The following is a 13,373-nucleotide window of genomic DNA, read 5'->3' on the forward strand; positions in this document are numbered from 1 at the left end:
TCTCATGAGACCTGAAAAGTGTTACGCTTTGAAAGCTTTCCTTCAGTTAAAGCAAAGTCATCTCCTGCTGAAACTTCTCAGGTGCTGCTGCACCTCCGAAAGGCATTGCTGTCTTGAGCTCACATAGGATAAGGACTGCCTTTAATGTTCCTGTTTCCTTGGAGCCCTGATCTTGTCTGCTGGCTGTAGGGTGGCCTGGTATCATCTCACACAAAACCACACAGGATTTCCAGTATTTCAGCAGACAGAGGGTGGAATAAAGGGGTTCTGAATGCAGGTGCTTTGTCCTGCTCTCTCCAGTCATCCTCCAAACGTGTACAGTCTGAGGAAACCCAAGAGGAACGTTTGTAAGGATGTAAGCTAAGAATAACAGACTGAGCATTTTCCTTCTCTTCCTCAGCTCTGTGCTACAACTTTTGGAGAAGAGGAATTGATGCCCCTCAGACCAGTGAGCCGTGAGTTCGTTTATCCATTTAACAGCGAGCAAAGAAAGGAGGGCTTATTAACCAGTGTCACTGCTAAGGCAGGGAACTGCCGTCCAACCGGGACTTCTTTACAGACACATTTGGACGCATCGGGTGTCCCGGTGGCGGCAGCGCTGCGCTCTGCTCAGCTGCTGCGGGTGGCGAACGGACCCGGCGTGGATCCGAATCCACGAATCCCGGCGTGCGGCTCGATGGCCCCGATGTGCCCGGGGCTGAACGGCCCCATCCTCCCCGCTGTGACCCCGTGCCCCCGAGCTGCCCGCCGCACCTGCCGCCTTCGCGCTCTGCCGCGCGTGGGTTTGCCGAGGCAATGCGCCGTCCTGACCCGCCCGCGACCCCCAGCCGCTCCGGGGATGGGGCGGGGAGGGAGGGAAAAGGGCTCGGGGGAGCGCGAGGGACAGAAGCGGCGGTGCCATGGGGGACGAGGCGCAGCTCCCCTCGGGCAGCCCGGCCCTGCAGAAGCCGCCTTACACCTACGCGGCTCTCATCGCCATGGCCATCCGGGCCAGCCCCGAGCAGCGCCTGCCGCTCAGCGGCATCTACAGCTACGTCTCGGGCCGCTTTCCCTATTACCGCCGCGGCCCTAAGGGCTGGCAGAACAGCATCCGCCACAACCTCAGCCTCAACCCCTGCTTCCTCCGCCTACCCCGCCGTTCCGGCGCTCCGCACCGCGGCGGCGAATGGGCTCTGGATCCCGCTTTCCAGGACGCGTTCCCGGGGGACGATCGCCGCCGCCGCCGCCGCTCGATCCTCCCCCCGCCGCCGCTCCCCGGCTGTCCGTGCGGAGCTCGCCCCGCTCTGCCCCGCGGCTGCCGCTGCTCCGAGCCGCCCGCCTGGATCCCGCCCTGCCGCCCCGGTGCCCGACAAGCGCTGCTCACCTGGAGCCCGTCCTGCTTCTCGGGCTGCCAACGAGCGCCGCCCGCCTGGAGCCCGCCCTGCTGCCCGCCCTGCTGCCCGGAGTCCCCGCAAGCGCCGCCCGCCTGGATCCCGGGGCCGTCCCCAGCGCTGCCCGCCGGTAGCTCGGCTTCGTCCCCGCTGCAGCCCGCCTGGCCGCTGCCCGGCGTCGCCTCTGCCGCCCAATGCCCGCCCGAGCCGGGCTCCCGCCGCCCTCTGGCCGCCAGCAGGGCCCCGGTGCTGCCCTGAGGTTTCCAGGTTCCGTTCTGCCCACTTTCCTGGTGATGCGACTTGTAGAGGTCCCGTCCATCAGAAGTGTGCGAAGGAAGATTGGCCTGGAAGATCCTTGTTGGTTGAGCAGAGCTCCGTTGCGCTGCAGTGGCTGAGATGTGCTGCTGTGTTTCACGGAGCTGTCTGGGAGATATCTGCACTACAGCGATTTGTCAGTTCAGATTTATTGGTGTTTGAGCCTTTAGACCACCCTAAAGGGGGCTGCAGAGCTTTGGCAGGCTCACCTGTGTGTTGTCTTCTTGAATCTGGAAGTATACATCAAGGGATGCCAGTCCTTGTGCAAGTGAAATTTGGCTTTGCTACAGGCACAATATTTTTGCAAGTGTCCTTAAACTCATTAACTCATTCTCGAGCTTTCATTTCAAGCTTTTATATATATATATAAATGGTATATGTACTTTTCAGTTTGATAGAGAAGAAAAATAACCAACCCACAAAGATCTTTGAAGTAATGCCAGGAATCTGATTGCTTTATATTTAAAGCAGAGCTGTATGAGGTTTTGTATACAGCCAGGGTTAATTTTATATTGCTGCTTCTTACAGATGTTTGCACACATTTGTTATTAACATTTTCCTTCTAAGTGATGCTCTATTTTATGAGGATGTTTTCCCCTTTTAATTTCAGAGTCATTTCTGTGCTTCCCCCTAAAAATAAGGCTCAGGGACAAAGTATACTTCCAGTAAAGGTTGTATTTCAGTTTGTTAAGGAAAAGTTCAAATACAGTTTGTGCAGAGCCAGCACTTTGTCATACTGACGTTTTATAAACTATTCAATACTCCTTGTAGGAGTTCATGTCTTCAGCAAGCACTTGGAACTGATTTTTTGTTCATCCTTAGAGAAGCTGGGGTTTAAACCCGGATTTGTAGTTTGTATTTTGCATTTTCTTGTACTTAAGAAATGATTCCAGACATTGCCTTTAAATTCTAACAATGCAATGTCAATAAAACATGGGAATGCTGTAAGATTCAGCCAGGTGACAGCTTTGAGGCTGTTCCTACAGGATGCACATTAAAGACATTGCAGTTCTGTTATTCCCCACGTTGCTCTCTGTCTCCCTGCAGTCACCCCGGTGCCCCCACGCTATCAAACCAATACAGCACCCCCAGCAGAACACAGCTATGAAAGAACTGATGCATGTTGAAGCTGGCAGTCAGTCTGTATGTAAGGACAACAAAGACCTCCAGAGCTTTGTTCTGGAGAAGTTTTTTGGTCCCTGTTGTGGTTTAGGTCATATATGAATAATGCAAGTTTGTGAAACTACTGCTGCTGTGTTTGGGGTATGAAGTTTGACCTCTGGACAGTCATTAATTCCACTGTGCACAGCAATTATGAAAATAAGAGTTTCTGAAAGTTGGTGTTTGTGTGTGTGTGTGTGTGTGTGTGTGTGTGTGTATGTGCTTCTCACCTTGTTTTTCCAGCTGAGTTTTGTTTCCTTGCCAGTTAGCATGACTTCACATTACTGGTTTACATGCTGGGGGAAAAAAGAAGCATCATCCCTTTCCCCCTCCTTGCCAGGGCTCCCCTAAGTTGTCCCGAGGGCTTTTGTCTGCTCCTTGCTTTCTGGCACCTGTGGCCACAGGCTGAGCCACCTCTGTCATGCAGTTGTGCACAGAGGCTGTGGAGCTGGGACTGCCAAGAGAGACCTCCTGAGCAGACTGCCTTGTGGGGAGTGCCTGCACGCACAAGAAAGGAGAACAAGAGCTGATTGCATTTCTGGAGGGGCTGTGCATGTTTTCCCCAGCTCACTCCTGCCAAGGGCAGGTGTCAGCAGCCCTGTTCAGGCCCTGGCAGCTGCAGTCCATCCACGCTAACGAGGCCCAGAAGCTTCTATGGGGGGTGTGTGGAGCAGCTCCTGGGTTTTATGCTTTCTGTTCCCCTCTAGGGAGATCTACCCCTGTCTTTTTGGATTTATCTTTTGGATTTGGGATTGCTTTTGAAGCATAGCTCTACGTGGTCCAGTGGTTACCTGGCAGGGCATGGGTTGGGTAAGTGATGGTTATTTCTTCTCTCCATCAGGGGCTGCTCCCTGCCTTCCCTGCTGCGGGTGCTATCTCTTCTGTGCGCTCACCAAACACATGGATAAGGCTGAATTTGTGAAGCTTCCTCTTTCCCCACTGCTCCTCTTGAAGCAAGAGATAGTAAGTGCATGAAGTGGATTGTATAGGCTCATGCTGGTGGTTCTTTGGAGGCTCTGTGCCCGCTCGTGGGGTGCTCAGCAGCTCTCTCAAATCTGGTGTGAGAGATGGAGTCACACATCTGCTGCAGTCTATGGGTGCTGTGTCAGGATGGTGTGTGCAGAGCGATCTTCTGCCCTCCTGCCTGCTGCCAGGGCCTGGGGCTCTGAAAGGGATCGGACTTCTAGCAACCTGTTTACATTGCTAAGAGTTATGGTTGTGCTTTATTGGTTCCACAGCTTTCCCGTTTGTGTTTGCCACTAGATGGTGCGTTTGTACCAGCACACCAAGGCTGGGGACTGATGTCAGTGAGGCTGCAATGGTCTTTGGTGATGATGACTGCATCTCCTTCTCTTCCAGAAAATGAAACGGGGAGGATGTGTAGGAGGAGTGTGAAAGGGAGATAGGAATGGATGTTCAGCTGCAGTGTTTCGTTCCCAGCAGCGTTCCCTGTTATCTTGGGCTTGGTTCGTTTTTCTTAAAGTGATGGCCCTTATGGATGTGTTCAAACAGATGTAGGCAGAATGTACTGCGTTCCTTGTGAAAACAGTAGGGGCACACAATGGGACAGATATCTGTGGTCCAATTATTAGGATTGCAGACTGCATTGGTAGGGACTTTGTGCTTTCCCCCTTTCACACTCCTTGTTTCTCCTGTTTTGTCACTTAATGCAACTGTGAATAAAAGAGGCACAGTTCCATTGGCAAAGTTAGGTCTCTTGCAGGAATGTGTTGGTGTGATTGCCACAGAGTGAATCATCTGTTCTAGCAGGCTCCTTTCTCCAGAGATCCTTCAACTGTAGGCAGGGATGCTCTCTTCCAAGGGATGATTCAGATCATTTAGATGAAGTCCCTGCTCTGAATCACTCTTTGTAGGAGCTCCTCTTCTCGTTAGTTATTTGAAAATTCAGAACAAACAGCCTAAGAGCACAGGAAGAGCTGGTGCCAGCACAGTGAGGTGCTGGGAATCTCCCTCGGTCTTGTTCAGGCACTCATGCACAGCCTTCTTGCTTCTGTGGTTGGAATAGAGAACTGCAGCACTGACTGCATTTAAATCAGAGAGATTGTTCATGGTTTGCATGGCTTTTCTAGCAGCTCTGAAGTACTGGGACCTCTCCTGTGTTTTGCATCCCACTCGCAGTGAAGGATCTTACTGGTGAGCTCCTTTCACTTGAGTTTGTCGAGAAACCTCGACCTCTGCTTATTTTTCTTCAAGTTTCTTCTTCCGTCAACATTCTTATTGGTTTTATAAATAAACCACAGCACAGCATATCCCTTTGCAAGCAATACAAAGTCTTTGAAAATGGCTATGAAAATACTACATGCTCCTTTCCCACCAGTGGGTACCAGACTGTTACATTCCTTTCCATTATATCATCTCACATCTGTCTTCACTTCTTTCCCTTATTGATTTTGAGCAACTGAAATAATAGTTCTATATGTCACTAGCAGTGGAAGAGAAAGACAGTTCGTCCATGCACTGTGCCGAATTAGTGCAGGTGTAGGAGAATTAATTGTCAGCATCCAAGCTAAGTGCAGAGTGGAGAGATGCTGTGCCAGTATCTCAGTGTTGAGGCCCATATCTGACCCTGAGCTGTCATTCAATATGGGATTGTTGGGTTATTTCATGGCTTTGTAATGTGAACTGTTACCTGCTGTGCTCAGATTGTGCATGTTTATCCCACCTGCATTTACTGAAATGTTAAGCATTAGTCTTCAAAAATGCTGGTCAAAGTGGTTCTTGGCTATATTTGTTTACTTTCCCATCTTTGCAGCAGCAGGATTCTTGTGACATTGCTTCTTTTCCTTTTATTCACTAAATTGATTGGCATAAAAATAGATGGCGTTATGTGCAGAGATAACGTTGAAAATACCTTGTATGATGTGGATGCCACAGCATTTACTTGTTTCTCAGGGATTTGCTTGGCATTTCTCTCCCCTGCTACCATATTTTTGCCTCTAACTGATGTTTTCTCATCTCCACCCTTTTCATCTCTCAGCCTGAAACGATAAGGGTGCGAGCAATGAAGGCTCCAATAAAAGAGGAACCCGTTGACAGAAGTTGCCAACAGAGGGTGGACTGGGGAAGCTGTGAATGCAGAGCCATTAACAAACTGACCTCTGCTCCTCTGCAATAGCAGATTGCATGCAGTCCTGCCTTTTCTGCCATGCTGAAAGACAGCAGATGCCAGGACTGGAGCTGACAGTGAAGTGTAGCAGTCTTACTGGGTGTCTCTGATACTCCACAAACTGTGGGTTTATTCTGCCTGTCTTGATGTCAGCCACACTCCCATCTCCTTCCCCCAGACCTGCAGAATCAAGTGAGAAACACTTCCTTCACGCTGCTGGATTTCCCCTCCTGCAGTGGCTCTCTGGCCATGCAGCTCCGTAACCAGTTTCCCGTCAAGAGCAAAAGTACAGTGTTTCTCACCAAAAACGTGGCCTGTGGTAAGGGGGTGGGAAGGGAAGAGGAGGTGGGGTGCGTGCTGGGGGAGCTGTTGCTGCTGCAGTTTCATGCCTCTATCTGTATTCTTTCTCTTCTCTGCATGGCTTCCTGTTTTTTCACACCACTGCTCTTTGAAACAACAAGCTGCAAGGGAGGACGGGGGTGGAGGTTAGAAAGCTGGAAGAAGCCTCTGGCAAGGCTTGAGAAACGTTGGTGCTGGCTCTGGAAGAGGTAGCACGTGTTCCTGTGTTTCTCTGGGTGAGATCCTGCTGCTGTGCATCAGAGAAGTGGCCCTCTGAGAGGTGATGCTGTGGTATACACGTGCTGCTCAGATGTGTGTTGCTTGATGCTATGAGATTGCAACAGAACTACCCAGTCACTTTCCCGTTTGGAAGTTGTCTTCCTGGGTTGCTCTTGAATGGACAAAATTAGGATTTGCTCTAAGCTTAGGCATGCAGCTGTAGTAGTCAGATGTAGTCCGTGTCAGGATAGAGCTGAAAAACAAATCACCACTTCTGATTCCTGCAGCATTTGTGTAAAATGAGCAACCATCTTGGCCAAAGGGGAGCATTTCTGTGCTGCCTTACCTTACCATGACCTTGGGCAGTTAGCAACTTATACAGAGGCTGGACAACAGTCTGATTTTCTCAGAGAAGTTGTTCCCAAATTGTGAGCCAGGCAGCAATTGCTAACGTTTTGCAAATATTAGTGACAATTCTGACAAGCCCTGACGTCTGGTTTCCAGGTGCCTGGCAGCATTCATAGAATACCAAGAAGCACTAGGAACTTTGCTGTTGGTGTAGTTCCTCTGTTTACTTTCCTCTTTATTGTGAGAGAGGGAAATGGTATGTTGAATCATCATTGAGGGCAGAATGTGAAGAAAGATATCTCTAGGACATCACTTGCATGAAGGAGTTGCACTATGGGTTGCCTTGCTTGAATCAACCCAAACTGAATTTTATTACCAACATTGTTTGAAAACATTTATTCCCATTTCTCACAGATCTATCATCTGTAACACTCTGCTCTCTTTGGTTAAATCCAAAACTCGCCTCCATTAGATGGATAACCTGCAGGTTGAGGGAGCTGTTTTACCATATAGGTCTACTTATACCATATTGACTTTGGTGTCTGAACTGTGTTCTTGCTCAGCCCTGTGTGCTTCGGAGAGAGGCACAAGAAGGCCTGTGCTTAAGGTCAGTATGACTGGTGCAGAACGAGAGATTAATTTTCTTATGAAATCAGTGTTGCTGCTTTGTCTGGCAGTGAGTCAAAAGATAAATTCTTTTGAAGCAAAAAGATCTTGAGGAGTGGAGCTTGATGGCTGCAGATAAATTTGTTCCAATGTGACATGAGTGTTTCCCAGACACTACTTTTACTCACTTATTGGTTTGCTAACATGTTGCTAAGTGACTTGAAAAGCACCTCTTCTTGACTGCAGGGTCTAGAAGAAGGTAAATAGAGGATTGAGTCTCAAAGGCTTGTTCTGGCAATGGCTCCTCTCTGCAAGGGGCAGATGGGCAGCCAGCAGAGCACAGCTGCTCTTGGAGTTCCTCATTTGCCAGACAGTGCTGCAGGAAGAAGATGAAAAATGGGAAAGATTGCATCAATCATTGAGCCTTGTAAAAAATAATTAGTGAGACAACAGCAGGCAAATGGGCAGGGAGGAGGAGAGAAGCAGCTGTCAAAGCACAGAAAGATAGCACGGGGTTGGAGATAGAAAAGGAAGGGGAATTGGATAAGATGCCCCTTTAATCAGCCACTGGGGAGTGACATAGGAAATTAGTGTATGAGCTTTGCATGTGGATTTGAACAGGGCAAGGACAGAGGGGACATTGCCTTTGAATTGTCCTCTCTTTGCTGTCATCAGACTCTTGCAGATAAAGCCATTTTTATTGCTTGTTCTCAGCTGATGTTACTGGTGGTAGCTGATCTGATCATGGAATCAGGAGAGGCAGGAACAGCTCGGGCAAATGTTTGCTAAGTAGCAGAGGGGTTGCCTGTTTTTTTGGTAGCTGGTCTGTCACCAGAACTGTAAATGAACTGGACGGACTGCTGCTTGGTCCTGGTTACCAACTGATAGGAGTGAGCTTCCATTAGGATTTAATTACCTTCTTCTTTCTACAGCTCCCCCAGAGGCACCAGCAACATATGAATGATTTTTGCACTGTAATGCTGTGGTCTCTGCTTTGTGGGCAGGGCTGTCGACGGTGACACAAGAATGCAGTCAGTAAGATTTAGCAGTGACTCTGCTGTGTGCTGAATGTAACTTTGTCACTGCTGATTTCACGGTGATGCTCACTCATATTCTCCAGATCAATTCCTAGAGTCACTACATTCCTCGATTTGTTTCTTGCTACTTGTCTTCCTGGCACATCTGTCTAGGATTTAGCAGATGCTCTCTTTGTCCTCCTGGAAAGCTGCATCTGATTGGCCTCCTACCTGCCTCTCTACAATCTCTTTTCTACCTTACCTAAGCAGTTGTTTTGTTTCGGTTTTGTAAATGTGTGCAATGCTTGCAGGTAGCATAAAAACTACAGCTTTAAAGGAAGCAGCTCATCGGTTGGCTATTCCCAACTCTCCCAGCAGAACGTTGGTCTTGACATGGGGTGACCAACCAGAAAGGGTAGAAGGGCATTTTAGGGTCAAGACCCATTACAGCCAGGTGACTTATGAGCCCTTGTAACCTGGAGAACTACTGATGTGCTCCCTTCCTTCAGGGAGAGCCAACTGCACATATGCAGCAGAGGGTGATTCAGTCACCCATGATAAGATCTAACAGATGTATCTTCACCAAAGTAAATAAACAAGTATCAGCAGAAAAGTAATGGCTGTCTTTTAGTAGAGCTCTGTAGCCTCTCTGCAAAGGAAAGTTTCAGGGAAATTTTGGGGGAATTTAGACACATGCAATCAGAGCTGCTGACTCTTTATTCACAGCAGAGAAAAACATGCTCAGAGTTGGTTCTTTTTTTTTTCCCCCTTTTTGTCACCTTTCTCTATCTTTCTGTGAACGAGAATCAATGTGACTGATTTTAATTCTCTTAAAGACTGATCCCAAGGCAGTAAGCAGGGAGTATAGCTGGGCAGCTTATCCTCTGTGTCTTCTCCTGGTGCTGCCAGCATGGAGTGGTCTGTGCTGGGTGCTCTGGTGAAAGGTTGTAATGGCACAGCAGTAAAAGCCTGCATGGCATCATCAGGAGCTCAGTGTTAGGACAAGTCCAGTGTGAGAGCTAGTACGAGGTGAGTGTGACAGGCTGGGAAATGGCTCAGAAAGAGAAATGCTTCTGTAAAAGGAGAAGTCTGAGGAGGAGGAAGGAGGTATTTTTAGTGCCACAGGGCTTGCGAATTTATTTTGCTTTTGCCACAAAAGGAATCACGTGTGTAGTAGCTAGGTACGTTTTTGTTGGGGGCTTTTGGGGTTGGGGAGGAAATAAATGCCTTTAAAGGCCTGTTTTCTTTGCAAGCTTTTCTTTAGAGAATTGAGGGAGCATCTTGGCTCCTCAGAGTGTCCCAAAGAAACCTGGTCAGCAAACAGTAGTCATGGCAGAGGCAGGTGGGAAATGCCACCATCAGGGATTCCTTGGGGCTTGGCGACCTGCTGGGCATCTGGCTGGTGAGCCACACTTCTAGCAAGTAGATAACACAGAGCCAACAATGCCTTTTGTTGTGGTTACCTTCTGCCCTCTCTTCTGCAGCCTGCTTTGCTCAGCAATTGCTGGTGCAGTATTGCAAGTCACAGGCATCTGAACTGTAGGAGACAGTCTCTGTACTACAGGCAGGTCAGCACCATTGAGCTTGTTGGACTGCATGGAAGCCAATGCTTCCCAGAGAAACATCTCAAGTCCTGGCATCTCTGGCTCTTCAGAGCAAAGCAAGCAGAGCTCCCTGCTGTTCACATGAGAGCTGCTCTTTGGCTGAGAATACCACAGTCTGAATGGTGCAGAGAAGCTCATCTCTGCTGGCACTAATATAAATGGCATAGTTCTCTTTTCTGGTGCTTTGTTCCTGCTAATTCTTTCAAAACTCTACTTCCTAGAAGTAGGTTTTCATTGTCAGGGCATTAGAAACAAGCTACATCCTCTAGTGTAGTACTCTAGCAAATGACTGTTTTTGGTCCACGTTTTCAAGAGGTTTCCACATGGACAATATCTTCAATTGAAACTCCATTTCATTCTTAGAGTCATACTAAGCAGTGTGGCGTGGCAGCACACTATGGCAATATTTCAGTGCTGCACATGCTATGTGCCCACAAGGTTGGTAGGGAAGAGGCTGCACAAATTAATCTTTTTTTTTTTTTTTTAACCATTAGATTTCCAAGTCTGATTTTGAAAGCCTCATCTTGGCCCAGTTGCCAATGATCTCAGTGGAACCATCCATCTCCTTCTGGGCAGCCAAGCATTGTGCCTCTTGCTGCTTGGGAGCTCTGCTAACCGTACATTCCTGTCACTGTCCTCTTACCCCTGTCATGCCCTCATTTTATTGGGGAGGATTTGTTTGTGTCTTTCCACCTGTTGCCTTTAGAACAAATAGCAAATTGAAAATCTGGCTCCTTACTGTAGCCAATTTATTGCAGCTGCTCAAAACATCACCCAGCAAGTGGGCAGGAGGAAGGAAATGAGAGGTTGAGTTTTTTCCTGTTGCAAGTAACCAGGAAATAAAATAGGAAATTCAATGCAACGTTATCATCTCACGGAGCCCCAGCAGCACCATGGGCTGCAGGTGCTGTTCTGCAGCTTCCATCTGATGATCTGTTTCTCTTGGTGTCAGGGCAAAGCTGGACTTATGGTCTTGGTGGTAGTGCAGAGATGGGTTAGAAGAGGAACTTCCAGGCAGCCTAGATAAGACCAACATTTTATCTTTCCTGTTGAAAAAAGATGAGTGTAGGGGAGTGTGAGTTGCTGTGTCCTTGTCATGCTAACACATGACATGTGAAAGTGAGAATTGTATTAAATATCTTCACAGTTTTCTAACCAAATAATGGAGTCGTTGGGTATGTGAAGGTGTGTAGGCTGAGGGTAATTTGTGGTATGTTGCATTTCACCTGGGAAAATGGAGAAGTTGCTTAGGTGCTTTGTTTCTCAGAACTACACGAAATATGAATATGAAGGTAGACTGCAAACCCTCCTTAGTAAGAAATCAAGACTGTCTGCTTGTGGAAACTACCATCATTCAATTGATTTAATAAGTGAAGTGATAATCAATGTCACTGACCAGTATGGAGGGTTTTGTTGTCTCTTTAGGAGTAGATTACCTGCTAGACTTTGAGACTTTCTTCTCTTCTTAATTTTCGATTAATTTCTTAATTTACCTCAAATTAGACCTTGATATCTTTGCAGCATGATCCTGAAACCTGAAGGAAATGGTGTTTTGGGTGTTGAAGGAAGTTGAGTTCCCAGAGTGAGGTGTTTTGGCTTGGAAAGGCAGCACTTAGGATGATGCCATGCACAACCTATGCTCAGAAAGAAGAAAAACCCAATGACACACAATTTTAGTGGAAGAATCTGCCTTTTTTGTTTCCTTTTATTGTAATCAATTAAGTCCCAGAGAAAAGAAGCAAACTCTGCAACTATTGGTGATCAAAAATTCCAGACAACCCAAAAGGATGTGGTATAAGAGTGGGAGTGAGTTGGGTTTTTTGTCAATAATGCAGATGCAACGCTTATCTAAAACTCACTTTGTGTGTCTTGCTGTGCTGTTTTGCATGCTGTTCATCCCTTCGTGCATGCAAAGTGCCACATGCATGCTCTTGGGCAGCACCTTTCCACCCAGCACAGCAGTGTGCTGCTAACTGTTGTCTTGTGGATCTGGGTAGGGGTGAATGGGGGGAGCTGCCAACCATATGCTGAGGGACCTGGCAGAAAAGTATAAAATTCAGCTTTAACTCTGACTGTTTTTCCACTGGCCCAAGCTCATTGTATCAGTCTCTGCATCACTGGGTAGATGATTTATGAGTATCATACAAAACAGACCAGTAGGGTATCAGATGTTATAATTTGTGAATCAGTAATGCTAATCTCTTAACTGATTTGATGCTCAGCATCACTGTTCCTTCTTTCCTGGAGTGAAACCAAGGCTGTAGCATGGCTGTGGTGTGGAAAAGGGCAGAGTGAGGTGTGCACAAGTCCTCTGAGGCAGCAAATTGAGCTGCAGAAGTGCAGCCTACTGATGTGAGGGGACCCTAGCCTGCCTCAAATCCCCGTCAGAATAAACAGTGGAGCACTTTATTTTATTTTGAGAGCCACTCAGCCTTGTAGCACAGAGTGTAAGTGCTTAATATAATTAATGGCTGTCCAGTACGATTTCCCAGTTCTGTTTAGGCTGGCTGGAATGTTGGCTTCTGTGAAACACATCTTCTCTTTGTAAGTATTTTTAAGACTTAATAAAAACAAACATAATCTATTTTTGGACCAGAATTGGAGGACAGAAAAATGTTGCACCTTCCTGCTACCAAAAGATATCATTTTTCCTTCGGAGCCTTTCCCAGGGTGAAAGTTGTAGCTTTACCTCCAGCCATGTAAATGATGCTTCATTAGTTTGCCTCAGGTGGAAATTCCCCTTTTCACAAATGGAAATTTTACTCTGCTTACGGTTAAAGGAGGAAAAAAAAAAAAATTTTCTTTCAGCCAAAGCCAAGCTGTCGCTTTTGGAGGAAAAGGAGAAAATAAAATTCTCCCTGGACGTTCCTTCTCTCCTTGCTGCTGATGGTGATTCATGCAATGGCCTCTGCCACTCAGTTCTGACTCTTAAGTAATTTTTCAGGTGGTTGTTAAAATTCTTGCAGCATTTGTCACTGGCATCTGCCCCGTTTTGTAATGTGATACACATATTCTGTTTATTGTGCAGAGAGAGAGTGTATTTAGGCTCTGGATACTGCTTAATTTTGAATATACGCCCCACGCATCAAATAAAACTAAACAAACAAAAACCACCCAAACATAGCAAACCCATGAGCTTGTGCAAAATATTGGGTGCAGGCACCTGCATCTGCCTTCAGTGTGCAGACAGCCACCCACACAGGGCCTGTGAGATCCGGTCTGACTGGAAACAGTTATTAAGGACCCCCAAGATCCCAAAACTCAGAAG

General features: G+C 47.4%; 1 protein-coding gene across 1 annotated transcript; it reads left to right on the forward strand.

Annotated features, from left to right (window-relative positions):
• The first annotated feature begins 801 nt into the window (after nucleotides 1-801).
• LOC146542884 (uncharacterized) lies at nucleotides 802-1,746 on the forward strand. The gene has a single exon (XM_085242659.1). It carries the CDS (start codon nucleotides 900-902, stop codon nucleotides 1,626-1,628), a length of 729 nt encoding a protein of 242 aa, XP_085098785.1. The 5' UTR covers nucleotides 802-899; the 3' UTR covers nucleotides 1,629-1,746.
• Nucleotides 1,747-13,373: the final 11,627 nt, after the last annotated feature.

This window comes from Meleagris gallopavo, chromosome 23 (assembly GCF_905368555.1).
Source record: "Meleagris gallopavo chromosome 23, MGAL_WU_HG_1.1, whole genome shotgun sequence".
Lineage (NCBI taxonomy): Eukaryota > Metazoa > Chordata > Aves > Galliformes > Phasianidae > Meleagris > Meleagris gallopavo.

Coding starts and splice junctions, on each gene's coding strand:
- LOC146542884 (XM_085242659.1), top strand. CDS start 900: ATGGGGGACGAGGCGCAGCTCCCCTCGGGCAGCCCGGCCCTGCAGAAG.